The following is a 26470-nucleotide window of genomic DNA, read 5'->3' as shown; positions in this document are numbered from 1 at the left end:
GAGCATTTTGCCCTCCCCAGGCCAAGGGTCATGAGATCAGAAGGAATCATAAAACCATAGAACTGTCAAGGTTGGAAGAGACCTTTGAGATCATCAAGTCAAGCCACTCACCCAATCCCACAACTACTGCTAAGCCACTGCCACTAAACCATGTCCCTCAGCACCACATCCACACATCTTTTCAACACCTCCAGGGATGGTGACTCTAACACCTCCCTGGGGAGCCTGTTCCATTGCTTGATAACCCTTTCTGTGAAGAAATTGTTCTTAATAGCCAACCTGAACCACCACCTGGCAAAACTTGAGGCTGTTTCATCTTGTCCTGTCACTTGTTGCATGTGAGAAGAGACCAGCCCCCACATCACTCTAACCTCCTTTCAGGCAGTTGTAAAGAGTGATAAGGTCTCCCCTCAGCCTTCTTTTCTCAATGCTGAACAGCCCCAAGCCCTCTCAGCTGTTCCTCATAAGACTTGTGTTCAAGTCCCTTCTCCAGTTTTGTTGCCCTTCTCTAAACCTACTCCATCACCTCAACGTCCTTCATGTAGTGAGTGGCCCAAAACTGAACCCTGTGTTTGAGGTGTGGCCTCACCAGTGCCAAGCAGAGGGGGAATGAGGTTTTTCTCCCTCACAGCAGATACAGGTAGCACAGTTGTCTCTCAGCATTTCTTATGGGACAGTTTGCATCAAGCTGTGCTCAGCACCTTGACTCTTTAGAATCTAGACATGGTAAATTGAGCCTGTAAGCCTGCCTTACCACTGTAGAATTGATTTTTGGAAGGCAGCCACCTAAGTGTTTAGGCTTTATGATACTGAGGGTCCTCACACTTAAATCCCTCTGCAGAGTTATTTTCAAAGGGAGATGATCAGACACACTTCAGTGCCACTTAATCAGATTTTTAACAATCATTTTTTCTTTCTGCTTTTGCTTGGGGGAAAAAAAATTACAGTTGGAGTTTAGTCCATTGTATCTGAATGGTACCACAAAGCCATTGCATGCAGCAGTTTGTAAGCAGAACTGTCTGTCTGAATCAGTGACTGCCCAGTGGTGTAATTCAATGCCACAGTCCCTGTTGAATCCAGTGATGGTATCATGGATTTCAAAGTAGGATATCCCTCTGGAGGCTTTGGACAAATTTCAGTTAACATTTACTGACAGCTTCCTTTTTTTTTTCTTTTTCCTTCTTTTTTTTTTTTAATTTCTCCTTTTTTTTTTCTTTCTTCTTTTTTCTTTTTTTTCCCCTTTTTTCCCTTTTTTTGTTGGTTGGTTGGTTGGTTTGGGTTTTTTTGGTTGAAAAAGAACATCAAGTCTACCACAGAGCAGTTTTGAGAAACTGGCTGTTCTGTGCTAGCTGCAAGTTCTTCCTGAGTCCCTATTGCCACAAAGATTGATGGTAATGGAAAAAAAAACCCACCTCATTAATGATATTTTACTCAGCTATCAGAAATGAGTTGCCAGAGGCAAATAGGATTTTTTCAGGACTGGCATTCAGTCAATATGGTTATAAAGTGTAGCTCAAAAGAGAAGATGCCATAAACTTACAGCATTGTCAAGTCTTTAATATCACAGCCCAAGAGCAGCCAGAATTCAAGTGCAAGTGTAGGCTGGTTTTTTGCTCCACAGTACAAAGCACAGGCCTGCAGGGAAGACCTACCCATTTAGGTTCTATAAATGACCTAACAGACTTTTAGGTTCTCCATAGATTATAGATGGCTAATGTCATTGGTAACCTGTATGTATAAATGGATGACATTCTCTTATGCCCCTCTTAAGGCTATACCAGAGAATTCATTGCCTGAGGAAAGGAGGCAATTGTGGACTTAAATTAACTTGACATCTTCCTGTATATGAGCTACTGAAGGGGCAGCAGTGTCCTCCAGTACAGCATAGCCCTAGGAAAATGTCAAGTTGCAGCATCAGTTCTAGGGCTTACCAGTATCTGCCCCCATTGCCTTTATTTAGCTGTCCCCTGCAGGCCTGCTGCACTGAGTCCTGTATCAGCCTGATAGCCATCTCCAAAATACCTGACCTAGAGATAAAATCCTCCAGCTGACTGCTGGGCTCTTAAGAAACCTGTTGTTATGCCCTGTCAGTGTGTTTTGCACTGTGCCACGTAGAGAGCAAGCTACATGTCTGATAACTGCATAAGAAGGATGCAGGTTGTGTGAACATGAGGTCTTGTTAAAGTGCAAGGGCAGAAAGTTCAATTGTGTACAGAGCTCTGCTAGCAGAGGCTAAGCACACCCACAAAACTCTAGCATCTGTGAAGGTCTGGGTAGGCTGCCACACACTGTAGAAGTTTCCACTTGAAGTCTGGATTCCTACATGCTTCAGTGCTGATATGGACAAAGTCATCTGGTTTGCTCCTGCAGGACTGCATGTTGTATAACAATAAAGTTAGGCAACATAAAAGAATATTCTTTTCTTTCATACTTCCTTCTAAGCATTCAGAAGGTCTCCTCATCCAATCTCTAGGCTTGTGATGAAGTATGAGAGCAGTGAACTGTAAGAAATTACATATTACCATCCATTACCTGAAATCTTTCTATACTTAAGGAGTCTTTGATCTGTTCTGCTGAATGCTCTATTTATGGAAGGACACTTCCATTGTCCTCTTTCCTCTGGTTCCCTCTTGTAAAATAGCACAAGAACAGTGGCACAGTGGAATGCAAACAAGTGTCCTCCTAATCTGGCCAATCTAGATACTGCATTTTCTCACCTTCTCAAAATTAACTCCAGTGTTTCCATACCTGTCTGCCTGGAGATGGAACTTTTTTCTCTGGCTCTGGCTGTGTATTCTGATCATCCTGATCCTTCTTGAGGATGCAGTTCTCTTTTTCAGTTCCTGCAAATATCATAGTAAAAGAGGAAGACACTGAAAAGTATTCTGTGTTCTGGTTATATTTGCTCAGGCTCATCTGAATCTTTCTTCAGGGCCAAAAGGGTTAAGTGAGTGCCTTCTGGAAAGGAAAGGAAAGGGAAAGAGATCCTGCTAAATCCTGAAGTCAGGATAACCCATCTGTTTGAATAGTGACACCCACTTTGAACAGAGCATGATTGTCACCTGAATCTACTGGTGTTTATTTGTCTGCAGTGTTTGAATGAGGCCAAAATGGATTCTCCAGAACTTCCTGACATCATTGCTTGTGTGCAAAATCTGTTCACACAGAGAAAAATATGGCCCCTGATGGCAGCTGATGAGCCCCTGCCAGCTTGCTGGGCCTGATAGTGCACCTGATTAGCCATTACAAAATCCTACAGCAAATCAACTCAGTCTACAGATTCATGCAGCATCTGTTAAGGGTAGCCCAGTGCTGTGTCCATCACTTTTTCTGCTGGCTCCAGTGCAGCCTTACTAAGGAATGATTGCTTTGATTATCAGCAGTGGCATGAACATAATCATGTCACACTGCAAGGATCTAATGTGCTTTATGAGGCACTTGATGCTCCATAGTTACTTTGACATCAGAACTTCTTCATGCTGTCTGCCTCAGAGCAGTATCTAATTGTTCCTGATGCTAATCAAGTTGCTGGCTGAAAGAGAGCTGGCTGCTCAACGTGTTCAGGGTGCTCAGGCATGATGAGCACTGCTGGTTTGTTCCGCTCAAAGGCTCTTTGCGTGCAGGAATGTCCTGGGCAAAGACCAACTGGAGCTAGAGGAAAGGAGTTAAGGTAGAGCACATATCCTAGAATCAGTGGGTAGGAAGGGGCCTCTAGAGGTCATCTAGTTCAGCCCTCTTGCAGTAAGCATGGACATCCCAACTAGGTCAGGTTGCTCAGAGCCTCATGAAGCCTGACCTTGAATGTCTCCAGGGATGGTGTCTCCTCCACCTCCCTGGGCAACTTGTACCAGTGTCTTGTCTCACCACCGCCATAGTAAAGAACTTCTTCCTAATGTCCAATCTAAGTCTACCCTGCTCTAGTTCAAAACCATTGTCCCTTGTCTTGTCTGTACAAGTGCTTGTAAACAGTCCCTCCCCTGCTTTCCTGAAGGCCCCCTATAGCACCTGGAAGGGTGCTATACAATCTCCCTGAAGCCTTCTCTTCTCCAGGCTGATCAACTCTCTCAGCCTGTTCTCACAGAAGAGATTCTCCAATCCTCTGATAATTTTTGCAGTCCTTCTCTGGACCTTCTCCATCAGGTCCATGTCCTTCTTGTGTTGAGGGCTCCAGAGCTGTCTGTAACTGTTAGGAAGCTGAGAGGACATTTTTTGTTCTCAGGCCCACAGCCACTATTTACATGCTCCAAGTTAAATTTTGCTCTCATGGAAATAGCTGCAAAGCTACTAATGTCAGTGGGCAGGCATCTGCTTATTTCAGCTCTAAACTGAGCGTGGTGCACCATGACTCACTTGCTGAGAAAGCTGAGCAGCTCTGTCTTTGGTTGCAGCAGAGACCTGTGCTTTATCACTGGTTTTATAAAGTGCTTTGAAATCCTGTGATAAAATCTGCTTCAAGTCTGTCAATTGTTTATGTCCTTAGGAAGAAGGAAGCAGTTTAATCTTTGGGTACATCATTATCACCAGCAGTAAGGACTTCTGAATCTTGACTGCTTGAAATAAAAGTCCCAGAGCCTTAATTGAGAGTGCAGCAGCCTGTGAGTGCAACCTAACCACTCCTGAGTGAGGACTTCTGCCTTCCTCATTTCCTGCAGGTCATGTCCTGTCCATCTACTCTTCCATATTCCTCTGGCCCTGGAAATAGGAGAGCTGTTTCTCATCTGCTCCATACTACCAGGAGTCATTTGCTCTGTTGTCTGCTTTCTCAGGTCTTTCCCCATCAGGCTTGTGCTTAACATTCTCTTTAGCCATGTGTGCTCTCTTCACGGGTTCTCCTGCTTCTCTTCTTCCTCTTCCTTGCTGAAAACTTCTCAAGGCCATGTCTTCTGGACAATAAGATATGTTTTCTGTGTTGAAGTCTGAAACTACCCTACCCTGTCCTCAGCAAGTATTTGCCCAAGTCTGAAACTACCCTACCCTGTCCTCAGCAAGTATTTGCCCAAGAATCAATATGAAAGGAAAAAAAAGATGCTTTGTAGCTACCCAAGTTCATAGGTCCACATGGAACAGAGAACTTCAGTGTTCAAGATTTGGGTCTAGAGTGTTAGGTCTTCAGGGCATGGCCCTGTGATGCTGTGTGCAGTTCAAGTGTGTGGATGTGGTTTGTACTATGTTCTGTCTCTCTGGGAAATTTGGATGCCAGGCTCTCTTTTTCTTCTTCCTGCAGCATCTCAGGCTATGGAGCAGCTGGTGGGAAAGGAGGGAAGAACACCATGGTGCGGTCCCACGGCGTGTCTGTGCTGGGAATTTTTGACCTCCAGAAGGATGATACTTTGTATATCTTGGTGGGACAGCAAGGAGAAGATGCTTGCCCTAGTGTAAGTGATTGTCCTTTCCATTTTGCCTTAATCCTTTCTACAAATCCACAGACTTTGGTCTGTTCACAGGGGAAAACATTGTCCTTGAGGGGGTTTGGGTTATGTGGTTCAAGGGGTAGCTACTGTTTTACTGGGAGGGAATGAGTGTGAAAAGATGAAGTAGCACATCACCATGCTCGCTTCCTCTTCAACATTCAGGTTCTCATGATAATGCTTTACAGGCTTCTGATTGAGCTGCATATCTCAAAGCATCTGTGTGAGTGTTCAGAGAGAAAAGACAGCCCTGCCTGCTTTCGTCAAGGTTGACTTCACAGGGCTTTGCCTTTGCTGTTGAGCCCACCCCTGCCATATTATTAGAGTACTCTGCAACTCTGGAGACACCCAACTGACAAGGCCTGTTTGCTTATTCTCTCTATGAGAATGAGAGAGACAAATTCATGGCAGCTGGATCAGTCCTGATTTATGTGTTACTAACCAGTCGTTGCTGTAAGTGCCTTGAGAGAAAAGTGCAACTTCCACCATTGCAGGCATGATAGCATTTAGTGTTCTTTGGAGGATGAGGACATAGGAGATTCTTGTGGGGGACATTTACATGCTGGGCATTTCTCAGCTGTTAATGGAGGGAATCCAAGAGATGAAAGCTTAGCAGTCTGTTACAGCAGAGCAAGGCTGAAGGATGGTGGTTCTCAAGGCTGGGTGCTGAAGTAAACAGTGTTAAAACTGAAATTATACATATCTACAAACAAACCATTAATAGGAAGCCTCTTTGAAATGAGAAATGCCATAATTCAAACTTCCATCTAATGTCTGTGACTAGGACATTCTTGCTGAGTGTAATATATGGACTCATTAAATTGCAGGTCACTGTAATCTTAGTGAGAATTTATTGAGTGCTAATGTAATTCTTGCATTGAGGCAAAGAGATTGCATTGACTTGTAAAAGGGACTTTTACTAGATTGAATTGTAATCAGTTATGTCTTTGCCATGAAGGATTTTTTTATTCAATGGTAATCTAGTGGTTCCTTTGGGTCGTTGACTTTGTCATTTGATTAATCATCCCCCCCCAACTCCAAATCAATTAGAGGGGGACAACTAGGGAAAGCAAATCTGCACACACAAAATGGATGCCTTTCATTCTCTGGCACAGCCTCACACTTTTTGTGGCCAACAGAATAATTTGCAACTTCAGGATGCTTTTAGCAAGTTCCTCTTCTAAAAGAAAATGCAGATGTGTAAAGCAGAAGCAAGCACAAGGTCAGTCCTAATGTAACAGCTCCTTGTGCTTTTTTGGCTTTAAACTGTTGTTGACTTGGTGAGTTCAGTGTGCACAGCAGGATAGTGTTGGTGAGGTGAAATGAATAGTAAATTTGTGGGTGACACCAAGTTGGAGGGGAGTGTTGATCTGCTGGAAGTAGGAAGACACTCTAGAGAGTCCTGGACAGGCTGGGTCGATGGGCTGAGGCTGCACTCAGCACTGGTGAGGCCTCACCTCGAGCACTGTGTGCAGCTCTGGGCCCCTCACCAGACCAGTGAAGGAATGGGCGGGAAAGTTTGACGAGGAGAGGCTGGGGGAGCTGCGGTTGCTTAGCCTGGAGAGGAGGACAGTCAGGGGGGACAGAACTACCTGAAGGAAGGTTGTAGTAAGGTGGGGGTTGGGCTCTTCTCTCAGGCACCTTGTGACAAGATGAGAGGGCATGGCCTGAAGCTGTGCCAGGGCAGGTTTAGGTTGGATGTTAGGAGGCACTTCCTCCTGGAAAAGGTAATTAGACACTGGAGTGTACTGCCCAGGGAGGTGGTGGAGTTGCTGTCCCTGGGGGTGTTTATGGGAAGATTGGATGTGGCACTCAGTGACATGGTCTGGTCTGTGTGGTGGTGTTAGGCCGTAGGCTGGACTTGATGATCTCTGAGGTCTATTCCAGCCTCAATAATTCTGCGACTCTGTGAAATTACTTGTGTACAAATTTGGGTAAGTTTTTGTGTTTAAAAACTGTATAAAAATAATTTGTACAAAAATTTGCTACTTAGGAACACAGTAGAGACTTGCTTGCCACGCACTCTAGTGCTCCAATTTAAAGCAAAGTGACAGCTGCTTCCCTTAGGTCATAGTCCAAAAGTATTTATAAATGATGGTTGAGTGTTGTGTTTGGAATCAGCTGGTGAATTCCATGATTTGCCTAACAGAGAAGGCTCATTACACATGGTGCAATACTAAGTAGCAAATATGGAGGCTTTACAGTGAGTTATTTTCTTTAACATCAGCTCAACATAGTAATCAAAGGTGGGATTGCAGCTAGTTTTGTGGTCTTGAAACTAGCTAGAAGTGGTAATTACAGGAAGCAATGTGCTCTTGCGGCCAAGAAGGCCTGTGCCATTCTGGGGTGGATTAGAAGGGGTGTGTGAGTAGGTGAAGAGAGGTTCTCCTCCCCCTCTGCTCTGCCCTGGTGAGGCTGCAGTTCTGGGCCCCTCAGTTCAAGAAGGTCCTCAGGGAGCTGCTTGAAAAAGTCCAGCACAGAGCCACAAAAATTACTAGGGGAGTGGAACATCTTCCTTACAAGGAGAGCCTGAGGGAGCTGAGGCTCTTTAGCTTGGAGAAGAGAAAGCGGTGACCTCATTCATGTTTATAAATATGTAAAGGGTGAGTGTCCAGAGGATGGAGCCAGGCTCTGCTTGATGATGCCTAACGACAGGACAAGGGGCAATGGGTGGAAGTTGAGGCACAGGAAGTTCCATGTGAACATGAGGAAAATTCTTTTCCCTGTGAGGGTGACAAAACACTGGATCAGGCTGCCCAGGTGGGTTGTGGAGTCTCCCTCTCTGGAGATATTCCAAACCTGCCTGGATGTGTTCCTGTGTGATCTGCTTTAGGTGATGCTGCTCTGGAGGAGGGGTTGGACTGGATGGGCTTTGCTTGGAAGTCTAGATAAATATTAAAAAGCCAGTCTGTGCTGAGCAGATTGCTGCTCTCCATGCTATGACTGCCTAGGCTAAAGCTAGCTCTGGTACATCGGTGTGAGCCACCAACACACCCGAGATCTGGCTAGATACATGTTGGCTGCCTGGCCCAAATCAGTGGGACACTGGAAAAGGAGTAAAAAACCTGGGTTATCTTTATGTTCCCTCACCATTTGGCTGTTGTGTGAGATGGAGCAAGTCACATCACTGCTGGGTTACTGCCTTGTCCCACTTGTGAAATACAGACAGTTAATTCCCACAAATGCTGGGAAGTATTTGCAGTAAATTCTGCTACGTCTTGTATCTTAGAAGTTTATGGTGCTGGTTTATGTGGTAATAGATGCCAGCACTGAGCTTGCTTCAAAATAATTCCACTAAAATGGCAACAAATTCTTCTGACAAAGGTTAAAGCAAAAGGCAAGATCCTTCTAGAAGAGCATTGACTTGTTCCTGCTTGTGCAGTTTCACTGGAGGACGATTTATTGATCTGGGAGGGTCAGATGTCCACAAGGCCTGTATGTGTACAAGGACATGGAGATTTCTTACCAGAATTCAGGCTTGGTCTTCTTCTGTTTCCAGACTAATGATGTTATACAGAAAGTCTGCATTGGAGAAAACAATGTGATTGAAGAAGAGATACGTGTGAACAGAAGTGTCAATGAGTGGGCAGGAGGAGGTGGAGGCGGGGGAGGTGCAACTTACATATTTAAGGTATGGAAACCTAGTCCCTGTGCACCTTCAGCATGAGCATCCTGCCACTTGCTCTAGAACTGCAGCCTGAAATATCTGAGAACCCTTTATACATATCTGGTGGAAGGCCCACAAAGTGAGCTCCAGGTATCCTTCATTTCCAGTTGATAGCTGTAGTGAGCTGGGTTGGTACTTCACACCTCTGAGATTTGCTGTGACCACACTGGCTTCAGTGGCTTGAAAGTTCCTTTGCAAACATAACAGGCTGAACTCAGGTTTTTTTCCAGTGCAAGCTGAGATGCTGAAGCATAATTCTACAGCAAAGAGCAAATTCCTCAGGACTTTATTCAAATCCATCATGGTAGAACATTAGACTTGTGCTGCACCTTTGGCCTATGCGGTGCAATGACAAGAAAAGTTGAGGATAGCTTGTATGCCACCTGGATGTGTTCCTGTGTGGCCTGCCCTAGGTCATCTTGCTTTGACAGGGGGGTTGGACTTGATGACCTCCAGAGGTCCCTTCCAACTCCTAATATTCTATCAGTGGTGATTTGGAGCAGTCCCCGATGTGTGCCTAATGTGACATGCAGTAATTAGCACGTGGTTGAACTTCCATTTGTGTCTCACTCAGTTTGAACACTGCCTTTATTTCTGAATTTGTCAAGATGGAGAATGGAGAACCAGTCCCCTTGATAATTGCAGCAGGAGGTGGTGGAAGGGCCTACAGGGCCAAAACAGACACATTTCACCCAGAAAGACTGGAGAATGATTCCTCTATCCCAGGGCTGAATGGAAATTCAGGAGCTGCAGGTAAGAGAACTCCTTTTAAGAACTTTTGTGAATGTGTGGTTCTCCCAGATTTTGTCCTCACAAGGAGGTGAGGTGAAACTCATGAAAACTTACTTCAGGGGGAACATGGAAGTCTAACAGCTGCATGTAGAATGTACCAACAGTGATGGGTACTTGACCATATAAGGATATTTGAGATGGTGTAGCCATAGCAATATTCTCCCAGAATAACAAAGAATCTCTCATAAGCAAAGCTGTTTGGTTTTTGATGTGATGGTTTGCAGCACCAGTGCAGCCACCCTGCCCCCTGCACTGCTTCATGCTGTGCAGACATTCTCACAGTTTCTCTGGCTTGTGCAGAAAGAGACCTTGAACATCCAGCAGAGCTGAAAGTGAGTCACTGGTGAGTATGTTCTATTTAGGGCAGGGCTGGGACAGGTTTCCACATCCCTTTCACTAAATTCCTTTTGTTTCACTTCAGAACCAGCTTAGGTTTTTTTCAAAAGTACTCTTTGCAGTGAGAAGGGGAAAGCTCTGCAAGCCACAGACAAGTTAGGGAGTAGGCAGAGAGAGATTTTTGCATTTCCCTGGAAAATCCTTGTCCTTGTTTGGCAGGAGAAAAGAGGTGCAGGTGATTAACACTGTCTAAAGCCCCACAGAAAGGTCACCGTAGCAGTGTGCAGCAAGCACATTCCCATCCTCTAACCAAGGCATGAGATTCTGACTTCCAGCTGAAGTGCTTTGAAGGAGTGCTCCTTCTGCAAATCCCTGACTTGGTTTTGACACAAAAATAACCAACTCCTACCTGGGGCTTTTCTCTTCTTTTAACTGCAGGTGGTGGAGGTGGCTGGAATGATAACACTTCCTTCCTGTGGTCAGGAAAATCCTTGCTGGAAGGTGCTACTGGAGGAAGATCCTGCCCCCAGGCCATGAAGAAGTGGGGGTGGGAGACAAGAGGGGGTTTCGGAGGGGGTGGAGGGGGGTGCTCCTCAGGTGGAGGAGGCGGAGGATATATAGGTAAAGTGGCTTCATGTTCAAGGTGTCCCTTCCCCTCCTTTAGTGCTAACGATCAGCAGAACACTGATAGCTAATTCTCCTGTAGCTAGCATATGACTGTTATGTACCAGTATGTCTGTGTGTTGCCTTTTTAGCACTAGATGAATGTATGGCATTTAGTGTTTGAGCAAACAGCCAGGTGTCAGCCCTTCAGCTGTAATCCTGGCTTTGCACTCAGAAAAAAGTCCTGCTGTGGTTCTTGAGCCTTCCAGGTCGGGGTTGTAGTGCTGAAGAAGGAGGAGCCACAGGCTATGTGCTCCCATTGCCAGCACCTGTGTTTTGAGGACTTGGGTCCTAGGGGCTGGCAGACAGGCTTTATGCCAGGGGAAAATCACAGCTGCTTCTTCTACCCTGCCCTGCTGTGGGTGAGTCTTGGTCCTGCACGGGTGGTCCCTGGGGGCAGAAGCTCAGGCTGCCAGCCAGGGCCCCTCTTAATAACAACAATGATGTTGACTTCAGTCAACAAGGAGCTAATTGAACGTGCTGTGGGCCTCAGGACAGCTGTCAGATGGCATTATGTTGATTCTAACTGGTGTGGTCCAGATTCAAGATCTCTACTGAGCAATAATCCTCTGGGCCACGTAGTTTCTTCAGCCATCTGCACTGTGGTGGACTTTTTAACTCCTGGTTCTCCACAGCTTAAATCAAGTGTATGAGAGACTAGAAATCCTGAGCAGGAGTAATGAGTTTAAATGATGATGTGCATGTTGTGTACAATGTTGTTGTGTAATGCTTCTTTCTCCAACAGAATGCCTCTCGTGACTTAATTTTAGTTTCACTGAAGATGGATTTAGGGGAAAAGCCATTTTGGGGTGGGGGAACCTTTGCATGCTTGCAGTACAAATTATATGGTCCACAATGTGCTTCTCCTATGTTCTTATATTTTGCTCCTGATATGTTCTCTGTGCCCAAGCACCCATAAGCAACTCATAAATTCCTTCAGTCCCCACTCCTGGTGGACCAGCCTGCCTTCATGGTGCAAAGGAGAGGAAGGACATCAGATTATCCATTCCCTCTGCTGACACAATGTATAGCTTAATCAGCAAGAGTGCTGAACTTAGCCCTCCAGTCTCTTGGCTGCATAATTTTAAGGAGGGCTTACACATTTCACAGCATCCAAATGCCTAAACATAAAGTTTTTGCCTTAGCTTGTAACAGTCTAAAAACAGAGCTCAGAAATTGCTGCAAGATGCTGCTGTTTAAATTGAAGTTCTAGAGATAAAAGACCAGTGGTTCATGCCACAACTTGCTAAGTGTTCCCTCTACTTGAAATACTTTGATTTCTTCTCCCTTCTCATTTGTATGCCTCCCTAAATATGCTGAAGTCATGCATGTTGCAATGCTTACCTGTATTTTAGTGCCAACGAGCCTCGCTCTGTTAAGGTAACTTCTGGTTTGATGTAGGTGGCAATGCTGCAATGGACAATGACCCAGAGATGGATGGGGAGGATGGTGTGTCCTTTATTAATCCCATTGGTACTTTATACACTCCAGCACTTAAAGGTATTCACATTGGTCAGAAGTCTTCTAGTGGGTATATATCATGTTAAGAGTAGTTTGCATCTGTAGGACACTTCACAAGCCCTCGGGTACAGCTTAGTGTCACCGTGTGCATGAGAAGGCAGAAAGACAGGAATGGTAACAATTCAGCAATGGAGAAGAAACAGAAGCAGCAGGAAGAAAGCAGGTGGAGAGCTGATCAGGGCTATTGGAAAACACTTCCCAACAAAATAGTCTACCAGCCTCTAGAATAATTTTGGCCAGGGAAGGTGGTAGCAGAACCTCTTAGTTAAATAATTAAGGGAAGAAGCAGACAAAGCAACTGACTGCTCACTAACAAATGCGTCCCTTAGAGCATCCCTCAGCAAAGTATCCTTGTTGGCCCAGGAAGTTTCTAGAGAAAACCATGCAGTGTTGCTCAGCAATCTGTGGGAGTGACAAATACTGCCTGTGTTTGCCCAGAAGTCCATGCTTGGAATACATTTGCAGTGTGTTCAGAAAACACAAAAATCTCTGTTTGTCCCAAAGCAAAGTTTGCTTTAGAACAGCCAGGGGTTTTTAAAAGAGTGCAAGATTTGATCTGGGAGGGAATAAAGGCCAGGAAATGAAAAGAGTGAGCCCCACACACTGCTGAAAGGGTAGGTTTCTCTTGGCCTCCTTGCTAACCTGGTAGGACTGTGCGCTCAGTGCAAGCCAGTGCCTCTCAGCTGCAGTGGGGCCAGTTTGGTGGGATGGTATTTTCTACGTGACAAAAGGACAGGAGCTACAGAAAGTGGGGAGAAATTGGTTTCTTAGCTGGCCCCCTTCCCTGCCACATCTGGCACCCCTGTTTCTCTCAGTGCCCAAGGGACTTACATGAATGATCTTTACAGTTACTAACTCAGCTTCTTTCATCCACTCCCTAGTGACTGAGGGGCACGGAGAGGTGGACATTAGGCTGCACCTTAACTGCAGTCACTGTGAGATGGACGAGTGCCGTGTAGACCTTGAGACTCAAAACGTCATTTGCTTTTGTGAGCCAGGCACAGAGTTGGCTGAGGATGGTGTGTCCTGCATAGGTAAGTACATGTGTGGGGTAGGCTGCTAGCATGTGAAACAAAGTGCAAGCATGGGAAAATGGTTCTGTGTTTGTATCATTCCCATGGTAAGAAGGATGGTCACTTTGCCAAGGGGGGGGAGTACATAGATGGTCACTGAATGCCTTGTGGTCTCAAGTGAAGATGCAGCCATGCAATACTTGGTACTACACTTACTGTTACCAGGTTTCTCTGCCTGGGTTAGATGCATTTAGGAGATGATGTATGCCAGTCCTCCTCCTGATTTTGCTGTGATTTGGCATTGATAGCAGCACTTTAACCTCACCAATGTAATGTTCTTTCCACCTCCCCAACCTCCTGCCCCTGGTTTTTATGGTCTTGTTTTTATACCCAAGGAGTGCACATGTTAATTCATGGATAGCAAACCATCTGTTTTTAATGGCTTGATATTAATTGAGCAAAGTGAAACAGTAAGGTATTAGAGGTCATAGATCCTGAGAACTGATTGTGCCAGAGGTTGCTCCTACACTCTAGGAGCAGCAGATGAGTAAATAAAAGGAAAAGCCAAAAAATCTGTCTTGAATAAAGTGGCTTCTGTAAGATCCTTTTAAACATGTAATTCCTTCTTCTCCTGCCTCTCTTACAGCTGAGCCAGTGGTTCATCTTCCTCTCTCCCTGGTCTTGTCTGTAGTGACTTCAGCATTGGTGGCTGCTTTAATTTTGGCTTTTTCAGGCATCATGATAGGTGAGTGTTCCTCTGCAAAAGATATTTTCATATGAGGGCTGGACCTGAGCCAGAGATAATTAGGCCCTGGGAGGCAAAAGGCATCAGGTTTTTAGCTCCTGCTGTGTTTAATGGCACCTTCCCACACACACACCTTGCCTTCAGTTTCCAGTAGCTGTTTCTAACCACAGTGACCAATTTGAGGAGGTTTCAGTTACTGGCTGCATCTCAGAAGAGTATTATTGCTTGTGTTATAAAGCTGCCAGAACCCAGCTGCCAGTGGTTTTGTGAGACTTTTTTGGTGCTTAATGCCTAAAAGCAAGCTGCTTTGTTTGTGTGCCTGTATGCAGGTTTAGCCTCTTAATATGTGACATTTAAGCCTTGAATCCTCACACAAGTCCCCCTTTTACCAGCTGCTGCTCATTCTTGGCCTCTTGATTTGGCATTCCAGAAGGTATTCTGTACCCTTCCATTTTCTTATTTTAAACAATTGCTCACCTGCCTTCGATGGTGAGCAGAACAGATCTGATGAAAAGCAGCCAGGGGTTCAAACCACAGCCCTACCACCTTGCTTTGTCCACTCTGTGTGTAGTCTGGAGGAGGGACAGAGCCGGAGCGGCAAATGACAACTATTAAATCAGATTTGCGCAGCTGTTTCAGTTTTAAGACTTTCAGGAGTTATCAGCTGCAAACACATGGTCCCACACTTATGATTTCTGGCCTGACAGCAGCCCTTTAAAATTACTAATTACTTCTCAGGGAGTGGAAGAGTAATCCTCTTTCCATCCAACTAGCCTATCGTTGCCATCTCAGGGAAGAGCAGTGATTCTGAAAAATCAAACCAAAAGCAATGAGGAGGAAAATGGAGGACAGGAGAGGTTTGTGGATAGGTCATTGCACCCATCTGCCTTTGTGAGAGCATGTTTACCCCTTAAATTCTTCCCCTGAGCAACATCTGCTGGAGAAGATGCAATAGCTATCACCATCACAGTCTCTGGCCTCAATCCAGCTCCCACAGAAATCAATAGAAGGGTAATGGTGATTTAACCTGCTCACGACTGGCACCTCGCTTTGAAAAAGTAATCCTGCAGTATCTGTCACTATTTGAAGGAGCAGCCACAGAACTGTCTTCTTTCAAGGTGTGACTTCTACTGACCTTTTAGAAGTACCAGTGAAGTGGTTCAAAGTATTTAATGCTACCATGAACTGGGTTCAGGTTTGGTCCAGCTCTGTTGTTTAGAAACAGAAGTTTTTCAAGATGAGCTAATTTAACCTGGAGTGTGCTCCTTGTTCTGGGGTAACAGTTTATCCATTCTGAACAACATGATGCAGTAATTCATTTCAGATTTTAGGCACTTGAGGAAAGTTGATTATACCCTGACTCCCTCAGGTCTGGAGCTGGATTCATACTTGAAAGTTACTGTTAAACTCAATAGAAGCGAACAAAACCCCCAGAACTGTGAAACCTGAGATCTCTGCAGGCGAACTTTATTTTTCTTCTTCCAAACAGTTCATGAGCCAGCCTGCTTCTTCATAACATGTGTAAAGTAAAGGTTCCTGGATAGTTTCAGATTCCATTTTCTGTCTGTAATTACTTGACATACAGAGTGATGACAGTGTCACTGGTTTGACTGACTGAAATTTGGCCAGGCAGTGCATCCCAGCAAGTTGTTCTGCATGGCTGCTGTCCTGTTCCAAAGCCAGTCTTCATCTCTGGTTTACTGTGTCCTCCGTGTTCAGTATATCGTAGGAAGCACCAGGAGCTGCAAGCCATGCAGATGGAATTACAGAGCCCAGAATACAAACTCAGCAAGCTGCGTACCTCCACCATCATGACAGACTACAACCCCAACTACTGCTTTGCAGGGAAGACCACATCCATTAGTGACCTCAAAGAGGTGCCTCGGAAAAACATCTCCCTCATCCGGTAAATTGACCTTTGCCTTCCTCATAGTTCACATGATAGACTGAGGTATGCTGCCTCCCTCCCACAGGTGTGAGCTCTTGTCTTTGTGCAGGCATGTGCAAATCCCCATGCACTCTTAGACTCGTGCCCCTTTTCATAAGACAGATGTAAAGCTGCAATAGTTAGGCTTGTGTGGAGGGGACTAGGCTTTGACAGTCTCCTTGACCTTTCACAGGTGCAGCATTAATCTTCTGGGATTATAAGAGGAACTGAAGAGTCCTCACCAATAATTTAGACACATCTTCTGCAGACTGTGCAGTTGAATGTCTCATTTGCAGTATTAACTGACAAAATGCTGGGAGGGCTGAGGCTTGTAGGAGGCTCTTTTAAAGGTTTGGGTGGGATCTTTGGTAAATGCAATGACAACCTGAAGTAAAATAGCAGGGAAAGGGCAATGGGTTCAAAACTACCAGACAGTATTAAAAAGGCAGGAATACAACACAGCAGTCATAGAATCACAGAATTGTTTTGGTTGGAAAAGATCTCCAAGGTCATCCAGCCCAGCTGTCAACCCAGCACACCACCATGGCCATTAAACCATGTCCCCAAGTGTCATGTCCACAGGTTTCTTGAACACCTCCAGGGGTGGTGACTCCACCACCTCCCTGGACATCCTGACCACTCTTCCTTAGGTCAGAACTTCTGTGAAGTTTCAAAGCAGTCTTTGAAGAAAAACTCTAGTGCAGGATCCAGTGTGTGCCACTTGTGAATGTAGCATTACCCTGGCACCATGCAGTTGTACACAAAAAGCTAAGAAGTGGAAGCAGGAGAGCTTGAAGACTAGGGAGCTTATGGTGCTAAATAAGATTGACATGTGGAGCAGACTACTCAGTCTGCAACGTTTGGCTGTCTCTTATCTCATTCCCCTTACCTGCATATCTTGTGGGACTGCATCTGGAAGTTTCTAATGTACCTTCTGCTGCTGCTGCCTTTGTCACTTGGGCCATAAAATGATTTTTGAGGCGTGACAAGGTGCAGAGAGCAGGGAATTGGCAAGGCAGAGAAGGTGGACTTTCTGGGAGGAGGGTGAGCGATGAGCTGGTTTAGCTGGTTTATACCCTCAGTTTGTAATAAGTTGGTCAGACATAGCCAAGAATAGTGTCTCCAGCTGATACCTACAACATGTTAGTAAAATAAATGATTGAGCCACAGGCAACACAAGTCCTCACTGGAGTTTCACTGCCTAGAATGGTATTTATCCTGGCAAAACTGTGTGGTAAGCTGTTGTACCAGCTGGCTTAATGCTAAGCAAGCAAATACTGAATAGACAGGTATGCAACATCACAATCACAGGGACACAGAACAGGATCTGTTGTGATTGCTTCAATCCCTTCTTCTTTTTCTTGTACCTTTATTCTAAATAAAACTATGCGTTTAATAGTATGATCAGTGCCAGAAACGATTCTCAGCACAAATTCCTAGAGCTGAGTGTTTTATGAAGTGCTATCATCACCATTTACTGGCTAAGGTACTTACTCAGAATGACAAAATAAATCAGGAGAAGATACTTGGATTAGGATTCAGGTCCTTTGAGAACCATTGTGCCTTCCTAGTTTCCTGTTCAATGTTTTCTGTAATGGTGAAAAGTAAACATTGTGGGAACTGTTAATGTGTCTAAGGGTGTGGGAACACCAAGAGTTAAGATCTATCTTTATTGACCTGTTTTGAAGTGCCCACCACTAGAGCACCCACACTAAAGCCATAGAAGAGTGCTATCTATTATACACTGCAGTGCCAGCAGCTTGATTTCAGTGGAGACTGTTCACTTCTGAAGATTGCTTTCCCTCCCAGCTAAATACTTTGTAGGTCCAGGAAAGATCACATCAAGGTCAGGTCACCCACATAGTGTGAGGAGTGGTAACATCGGTGTCAGTATCCAGGTCTCCCTCTTGCACTTCCATGGAAATTGTGGGCCCATTCTGGGAGCTGTGACCACAGTGTTCTAATGTGTGTTCTCTGTAGTAAAACCTTCTTGTCTTCTCTGGTCTGTCCAGGGGTTTGGGCCACGGAGCCTTTGGTGAGGTATATGAAGGTCAGGTGGCAGGGATTCCCAGCGACCCCACTCCCTTGCAGGTGGCTGTGAAAGTAAGTGACAGTGTATGAGTTATCATGATGGTTTCATGCACCTTTCACCCCAAAGTCCCAATGCATTATAAAAATGAAGATAAATAAAGCTTTACTATAGTACTGAAGGATGTGGCTGGAAAGGTTGCTGCTGTGTTGCAGGACTTCAGTGCATCAGAATGAAGGTACAGCTTGTAGCATGTGGGCTTTTGAGATTATTGAAAGAGGTCTGTAAGTAGTAAATAGGCAAGGATTTCCCATATAGCTGCAGCAAACTGCAGGGATGAGGAACAAATCTATCCTCTGTCCATCCTCCATATGCTATGCCTGGTGTGGTAACCTGTCCAAAGCCTTTAAGTCATAGGCCAAAAGTCTTCACGGGGCCAAGAAGAGCTGGCACATACATCAGAGCCTGCAGGTAGGAGATGGCTGGCTTTCCAGATATCTCACCACTCCATTATAGGATGGATGTGCACTGAGAGTGAAGCTCAATGCTGAGAGACCCTGGTAGGATTCCCCCTCCCTTCAGCAGCCTACCTAGCTTGTTTCCTCCTAGAGATTGCATAGCAACACAGTCCTAATGCTGGTCATAGTTCATAGTCTTGCTGGAAGGTAGGAGCATTGAACTGTCGGACTGCTCAGAAGCTGTGGTCTCATTCCTCATCCTCTCTACAGCAGAGTCCCATACATTGTGCACTCTGGGCTATTTACTTTGCTGGGAGGAGGATGACAGTGATGTTGATGGGCCATGTGTTCAGATGATTACCTCTCAACTGGCTTCACAGGCCAGTTTTGTCTGTTGCAGCTGTTACCTTAGAGTGAGGTTTCCTTTAGAGGAACAAGGCTTGCTGCAGACAATGTTAGTGCTGTTGATTGTGTCAAGTGTTCTACATCTGTAGATTCAAATATCTTCTCCTCATCAACCTCTTCCTTCTTTTCCAGACATTGCCAGAAGTGTGTTCAGAGCAAGATGAGCTGGACTTCCTCATGGAAGCTCTCATTATCAGGTGTGTACGAATGCGGTGAACATTGCTTGTGTAGGTTTGCAAAGCCCAGCACTGTAAAGAAAAAAGGTGTTGTGAGGTGATGCCCATGCAACACAACCATACAGCAGTTTTAGCCTATGGCTGTCAGTATTTTACAAAGAGGAGAGGCATTGCCATTCTTTTTTGTTCTTCTTGCAAAGAGGCACCAGATTACTAAGGATTAAATTTTCAAGCGGGTCCACACTCATTTTCATTCTCCACAGTGAAGATCTTTAGGCCTAGTTTTCAGAATTGATAATAGGGTCCTTTGATTCCTTTTAGAGGTTAGAACATGAGGTAAAACTAACCCCTAGGAGTGTGGGTTTGACTAATCAAAAATAATAGATGGCATTGAGTTAATGCTGCTGTCATGCTGCTTGTCAGTGGCAGTCCCAGAATCCATGGAAATGGCTAATCATCACACTGAGGTCAGGAGAAATAAGGAACTATTACAGACTACACCTTAAGGAATATCCCCCACCTGAGCAGATCCCTTATTCTGAACAACTCTGCCCTAGCCCAGCTTCTTCCCCCTGCATAGGAAAATTAGGAGCAGACTTATTTCTGTTACCAGACATTCTCTGCCTCCAATGACCCCAAAGTCTTACTGTAGCCCAAAAAGGATGCAGAAAATAGGAAGAGGAAAAGCAGCCAAAAGCCACTCCTCACTTCTGGTTCTGGACCATGCAGACGGATACTGAGTGCAGGAGTAGCACTTTTGCTTTCTCCAGTCACCCTGCCTTTGAGATTTGTTACTTTCTAAGCAATCCACTCCCCACAGCAAAACATTCTGATTCTTCTCTGCAATTCATCATATCATATGGGCAGGGACATCTCCTCCTATACCATGTTGCTCAAAGCCTCATCCATCTCAGTCTTCAACACTTCCAGGGATGAGGCATCCATAGCTTCTCTGGGCAAGCTATTTCAGTGTTTCACCACCCTCATAGTGAAGAACTTCCTAATGTCTCATCTAAACTGTGCTTTATGGATTGGAGAGTGTCTATAATTGAGTCTCCCTGTCTCCACAGCAAGTTCAACCACCAGAACATTGTGCGCTGCATCGGGGTGAGCTTGCAGGCACTGCCCCGTTTCATTCTGCTCGAGCTCATGGCTGGAGGGGACCTGAAGTCCTTCCTGAGGGAGACACGGCCTAGACCGGTGAGAAGAGACAAAACTGAATCTTACTTAGTAAGCTGCAGCCATGTGACAAATACAGAACTAGAGGAGAGCTGACCTGTGCAGGTCAGTGCTGCTGGAGTTGTGCAGAGGTGCCTCATCCCAAGCCTTTGGTAGATGGCACTGGAGATGCTATCTAATGAAAGAACAAAATCCAAGTTTTCAAACCCAAGAAGTTAATCTCTACTCTTAACCTTCCTCACACCATCTCAGGGCAGCTCTGGGGGATGCACTGAGCTGGTAAAGATAAATCCATTATTTAAACTGTCAGTCAGGTGCCTTTCTTTGGGTATCTGCCCATGCCTGAATGACATGGGCAAGGACAGAATCTGACCTGCAGCTGTTGGCTTAATGGCAAATATCTCTAGTCCAGAGTTCACAGGATTTTCCTGCTGAAATCAGCATTAACAGGGAATGACAGCTAGCTGGAAAGGTGTGAGAAATAAATGGCAACTTCTAGAAAAGAATCAGTATTTCAGATGAACAAAGTTTGCACCAAGTCCCTGGCTCAGAAATACGCCCAGCACCAGGGCCCAGCTTCATGCTTCATCTTTACATTTCTTTGACACAGAGCAAGATGTTTTCAGTACAAGAGAGATATAAATAGGCTGCAGCAGATACAAATAAGATTATTGCTCAAGGCAGCTGGAAACAGATCAACTTTGTGGGTTTGTTGTTTGTGTTTTTTCCCTTGAAATCTGGTTTCAGACACATAAAATGTTCTGTGTTGCTCAGGACCACCACAGTCTGGCATGGATTGCAATAAAGTGAGCTTGGAGTGAGGTGGGGGTTAGTCTCTTCTCCCTAGTATCAGGTGATATAAGGAGAGGAAATGGCCTCAGGTTGTAGCAGGGGAGCTTTATCTTGAGTATTAGGGAAATTTTCTTTCCTGCAAGAGTGATCAGGCATTGAAACAAGGCTGCCCAGGGAGGTGGTGGAGTCCCTGAAGGTGTTCAAAAAAAATAGGTAGTCCTAGTACTTCAGGAGATGGTTTAGTGACCATGGTGGTATTTAGGGTGATGGTTGGACTCGGTGATCTTAGAGGTGTTTTCCAGCTGAACTCATTCTGTGATTCTTTGGTACTTCTCTTTCTGCCTTCACAGATACTTCCTTTCATCTTCTTTCTTTATCTTTCCTGACCTGTTTGAGATTTTCTGACACTGACCATAACTACTACTACACACTTGGAGATCCTCCCCTGTTCCTGCATTTACCTTGCTCCCAGAACTGAAGCAGACCTGGGGCTGTTGCTGTTTTCTCTCTCTCCCATCACACTTTGGGAAAGCTGAGGTTCAAATGCAGATGGGCAGCTTGGGGAGCCAGTTTTCTGAGGAGCAGCTGAGTGAGCTGAAGTTGTTCAGTCTGAAGACAAAGATGCTGAGGGGAGACCTTCTCCCTCTCCACAGCTACCTGAAGGGAGGTTGTAGTGAGGTGGGTGTTGGTATTTTATCCCAAGTAACTGCACCAGGGAGGTTTAGGCTGGACATTAGGAAAAATCTCTTCACTGAAAGTGAAGAATCACCATCCCTGGAGGTGCTTGAGGATATGGCTTAGTAGTGGACTTCATAGAGTGCGGTTGATGGTCTTTTCCAACTGAAATGTTTCTATGATTCTAAGCTGGAACAGGCTCAGAAATGCTTCCTTTTAAACACCTGAGTGAATGTGGACAGCCTGACTGTGTGCAAACATAGATCCACATGTTTGGTTTTTTACTTCTAACACTTTCCTTCTCCTTGCCTTGCTCTACTTCTGCTGCTATCCCATGTGGTGGCTGCCTGCCTACAGTGGCAGGGTAATTCATAGTCTGGCTGCCAGGACAGCTTCTGAGAGCCTAATGGCAGCTGTGAGTGCCAAGAGACCAGCTTCTGGTGCACATGTTGGACTGCTAGCTTAGAAACAATGAAGGTAGAAATGAGAAATGAGATACATGTGGGGAACTGTGCACTGGGAACCAGCTATGGAAGTGGATTTACCCTCTGCATACATCTAAGGTGTGACCAAGTCTCTGTACACAAGGCTCGTGGCTCAGCACTGGTGGATGTATCTTTGCACTGCTCTTAATGAACCAGGAGCTGCTTTGGTCCTCCTGTTTCTCATTCCAGGAAGACAGGTAGATGGCAGGCACAGCAGGCTGGATGTGTGGCTTTCCAGGGACATTAAAGGAAGGAAAAGACAAAGGACAGTGCAGAGTAAACAGGCTTTGAGGAGCGCTGCATCCAGCAGGAATAATTTCACCACACAAGACATAGCTGACTGCCTTGGCAGCAGAGGTGCACTGCTTACTGTGCAGTAAGCATCATATGAATTACTGTTGTCATTTCCCCCTGCTTTTTTCCAGTTCTCTATTTTCCAGCTGATTTCCTTACTACCTTGTCTTCCCCACCTCCTTCTGCTTGCAGTCTGATTGCAAAAGAGATTTACGTGTTCATTGTCTGCCTGCTTCCCCCAGTCACTCTCCCCACTCCCCTGCCAGTAACTTTGAATTCATTTGCCAGTTTCAGTCAAATTTAATAGAGATGTGAAAGGTATTAACCTGTCATTAATCCCCAAGGCTCCAGGAAAGAGAAAGCACCACGCTAGGGTGACCACTGGGCAAAACAATTGTCCTGTTTGGCTTGCTGCTGGTCAGTGAGAACCTGTGTGACCTGAAGGAAGACACCCACAGCATACTGTTGAGCACTCAGCCACTGAGAAGTGTGTAAGAGAGCAGAGGGAGTAGTGGAGGAGAAGGTGAAGTGAGGGAAGGGGAGACTTAAGGCACTGCAAGTGATGTGAAATGGGAAACTAGAGCTACCCCAGGAGGTGTGAGGGCATGATGGCCAACTTAAAGGCAGGTCAGGATGCTGCCAGCACAGATTATTTACTGCATGCTGTTTGTCTGTGCTCTTCATGTAAATAATGAAAGAGATGTGCAGCAACATTTTTTCTGGGCTCCAAGCAAGAATGATCAGATGAGTGAGCCAAATGTTCATCCAACATCACAGATACAATTCCAGTGACTGTTGCTGGGATATTGTCAGCTTATGCCAGCCCAGTCTACCCCATGAGCTTCAGGTTCATACTTTCCAGGGGTCAGGGTTTACAGCCCTGAAGGGTGCCTGTGTTCCATTTCTAATGAGGTTTCACCTCTATTACAGGACTACCTCTTCCCCTGGAGAAAGGCAGTCTGACTCATTATGAGCTTTGCAGAACTGTCCATTCTGGGAAGTTCAGTGCTGAGCTCTCTCACACACAGCACAGCAACCAAAGAACAGCTCTGGAAGATAAATCATACACAGAGAAATGATTCCCCTCCTTTGTGTTGTGCAGCCTGTTGCACAGAGCAGCAATTACACTGAACAATACACAGAACTCCCTTCACCTTTAGCAAGATGCAGCCTCACCTGGGGAGGTGTCACACCACTGCTCTGAGCAGTGGTGCATTGCAGCTGCCATTACCCATTCATCTGGGGAGCAAAAGCTGTAAAGTGAATCCTTTGGTGTCTCAAGGCTGCTCCCCTTGCAAAATGAATCCCAAACCTCCATTTTTCAAACAAATTACATGGCTAAATTGCCCTTGGCTGGGCAGTCACATCTGTTTTAGGACTGTATTTAGCCAAATAAAAGGTGGAAGGAATTCATCCAAGGAGGGGAAGGAAGGGGGGGAAAAAAGGGGGAAAAGAGAAACAGAATACATTGTTCAAATCAGCTTGAGGCTGCAGCCTCCTGACTGCCCTGCTTTACAGCTCAGCTCTGCAATCAATTGCACAGTAAAGAATAAGGCTTGTTACCTCCTTTGCACTTCATTTTTGTTGACCCTTCCTCGGAAGAGGAGGGAATGGGTAGCCTGAGATTCTCCTTTCCCTTTGGTTATGCCCTGAAAGGGATGAAGGTGGCATCTGCAGCCTTTCTCACCGTAGCCATCTTGCATAGCTGGTGAGTCACTGGAGCTCACAGAGTTCAGAAAGGTTATTCCCCTTTCTCACTGAAGGGAGTGGAGGGAAAAGCTTTATGCTTTCAGAAGTTGTTAGTCTACAGAGGGAATGGTTTAAAGGGAGACACAGTCGTATGTTTTAAAGAACCAGTTAAGTGTAGATATGCAATGAACTTACTGTGTAAATGAAAACTATGTAGGCAGGTGATCCTTAGTCTTTATGTTATGGCATATGTCTATTACAGCAGCCTTCCAGTACCTGAAGAGGGCTACAGGAAAGCTGGGGAGGGATTTTTCACAAGGGCCTGTGGTTACAGGACAAGGGGCAAGGGTTTTAAACTAGAGCAGGGTAGATTTAGGTTGGACATTAGGAAGAAGTTCTTTACTGTGAAGATGGTGAGCCTTTGGAGTGGGTTGCCCAGAGGAGTTGTGAATGCCTCATCCCTGGAAGTATTTAAGAACAGGCTGGATGAGGCTTTCAGCAACCTGCTCTAGAGGAAGGTGTCCCTGCCCATGGCAGGGGGGTTGGAACTAGGTGATCTTTAAAGTCCCTTCCAACTCAAGCCATTCTGTGGTTCATCACAACAGACAGGATAGCAAAGCCAGCAGTCCCTGTCACTGGTTTGTGCATGGGTGAAAGAGACTCATGGACAGGATGGTAGATGTCAGAGAGCAAGAGAGTGGGATAGCCTTGTAGGGCCCAATAACTAAGACCACAGATGAAGACTTAGTTAGCAAATGGCTTCTGTGGAATAAGCAGTCACTGCCACCCAGTTGTTTGTCACCACCTCATTGGCAGCAGTGATTTCCTCCTCCTCCCCCACAAGACTGGCACAGGGCTCACTGATTTACACCTCAGTGCAGAAGCTGATGGTTTGGTTTCAGTGGCCAGCAAACACCAGCCGGTGCAGAGCCTGCCCTTTGCACTGCAGCATCTGGCTGCTGCTGGCAAGGGCTGTGGACTTCACCAGAGGGGCAGGAAGAAGGAGTTGGCAGCCTTAGTCTTCCACTGCCCTCAGCTATGCAAAGCTGTGTCAGTGCTCTGAGGGGCAAGACAAAGCCTACACAGATGTGGAGGAGGGAAAGAGCAAATATGACTCATGCCCTTACACAAAATTCTCATTGTTCAAGGTGACTTTAAAGAAGAGCTGGCAATGACAAGAAGCTGAGCAAGGACCAGCTCAGGCTGCAGATCTCCTTGAAAATCCTGCTGAAAATGCAGAAGTGACTCCCATGGGAACTGGTGGAAATTCTTACACTGGGCATCCCAACAGAGCTGGGGATTCATAGCATCATAGAACAGTCCAGGCCAGAAAGGACCTCCAAAGCTCATCCAGTCCAAACCCCCACCCCCCCAGTCAACAGGGACATCCCCAACTAGATCAGGCTGCCCAGGGCCTCACTGAGCCTAGCTTTGAATATCTTCAAGGCAGGGGCCTCAAACACCTCCCTGGGCAACCTGTTCCAATGTTCCACCACCCTCATAGTGTAGAACTTGTACCTAACATCCAATCTAATTCTGCTCTTCTCCAGCTTAAAGCCATTGCTCTTCATCCTGTCACTGCAGACCCTTACAAACAGACTCTTTCCATCCCAGCCTTCTTGTAGGCCCCCTTCAGGTACTGGAAGGCAGCCATACTGCTTCTGTCCCTAGGATGTGTGTGAGGTTGTGCCTGTGCATCATTTGCACAGTTCATGGATAGGAGCTCTCTCTTGTGCACTTTTGCAATCCCTTTGTGCACTAACCTCTGAGCTACACCACTCGTTGGCTAACTGCCAGGGCCATGTCAGTGAGGGATGGTGCCATGTCCTTGCTTTTAACCCACGTTTGTCCCTTGTCTTTTGGCAGAACCAGCCCTCCTCGCTTTCCATGCTGGACTTGCTGCACGTGGCTCGTGACATTGCTTGTGGGTGTCAGTACCTGGAGGAGAACCACTTCATTCACAGGTAGGTGAGCACACCTGTGTCAGCAGGGGCATGCCTTGCATACATGCCAGCACTGGTTTGTAGTGCCCTGCTCCATATGTTTATGTCCTGCTGCACTCTAGTGGCTGGATACCTTTAAACAAGGGAGATGCCATCAGAAACAGTACAAGCAATTAACAGAAAAGCTGCTTCTAAATCAGGTTGCAGTTTGACCAAAGGAGGAATAATCCTCATCATCCATGCAGGCTGGGGGATGAGGTGATAGAAAGCAGC

General features: G+C 45.7%; 1 protein-coding gene across 3 annotated transcripts in view; it reads left to right on the top strand.

Moving 5' to 3' along the window:
* Positions 1-26470, top strand: part of ALK (ALK receptor tyrosine kinase) — a 357461-nt gene that overhangs the window by 318167 nt on the left and 12824 nt on the right. The window contains exons 13-24 of one of the 3 annotated variants that reach the window (XM_054171222.1): positions 5225-5375; positions 8908-9039; positions 9684-9828; positions 10642-10824; positions 12268-12366; positions 13269-13421; positions 14047-14145; positions 15865-16051; positions 18085-18175; positions 19097-19161; positions 20211-20340; positions 26121-26218. In XM_054171222.1, the coding sequence (XP_054027197.1) occupies positions 5225-5375; positions 8908-9039; positions 9684-9828; positions 10642-10824; positions 12268-12366; positions 13269-13421; positions 14047-14145; positions 15865-16051; positions 18085-18175; positions 19097-19161; positions 20211-20340; positions 26121-26218 (1533 nt within the window). Of the gene's footprint in view, positions 1-5224; positions 5376-8907; positions 9040-9683; positions 9829-10641; positions 10825-12267; positions 12367-13268; positions 13422-14046; positions 14146-15864; positions 16052-18084; positions 18176-19096; positions 19162-20210; positions 20341-26120; positions 26219-26470 lie in introns of those variants that run through there. The other 2 variants (XM_054171207.1, XM_054171215.1) reach the window with 2 other exon arrangements.

The sequence above is a fragment of the Dryobates pubescens genome, chromosome 2 (assembly GCF_014839835.1).
Source record: "Dryobates pubescens isolate bDryPub1 chromosome 2, bDryPub1.pri, whole genome shotgun sequence".
Classification (NCBI taxonomy): Eukaryota; Metazoa; Chordata; class Aves; order Piciformes; family Picidae; genus Dryobates; species Dryobates pubescens.
Note: the sequence above shows the minus strand (reverse complement) of the source record. Positions and strands in the feature narration are given on the sequence as shown.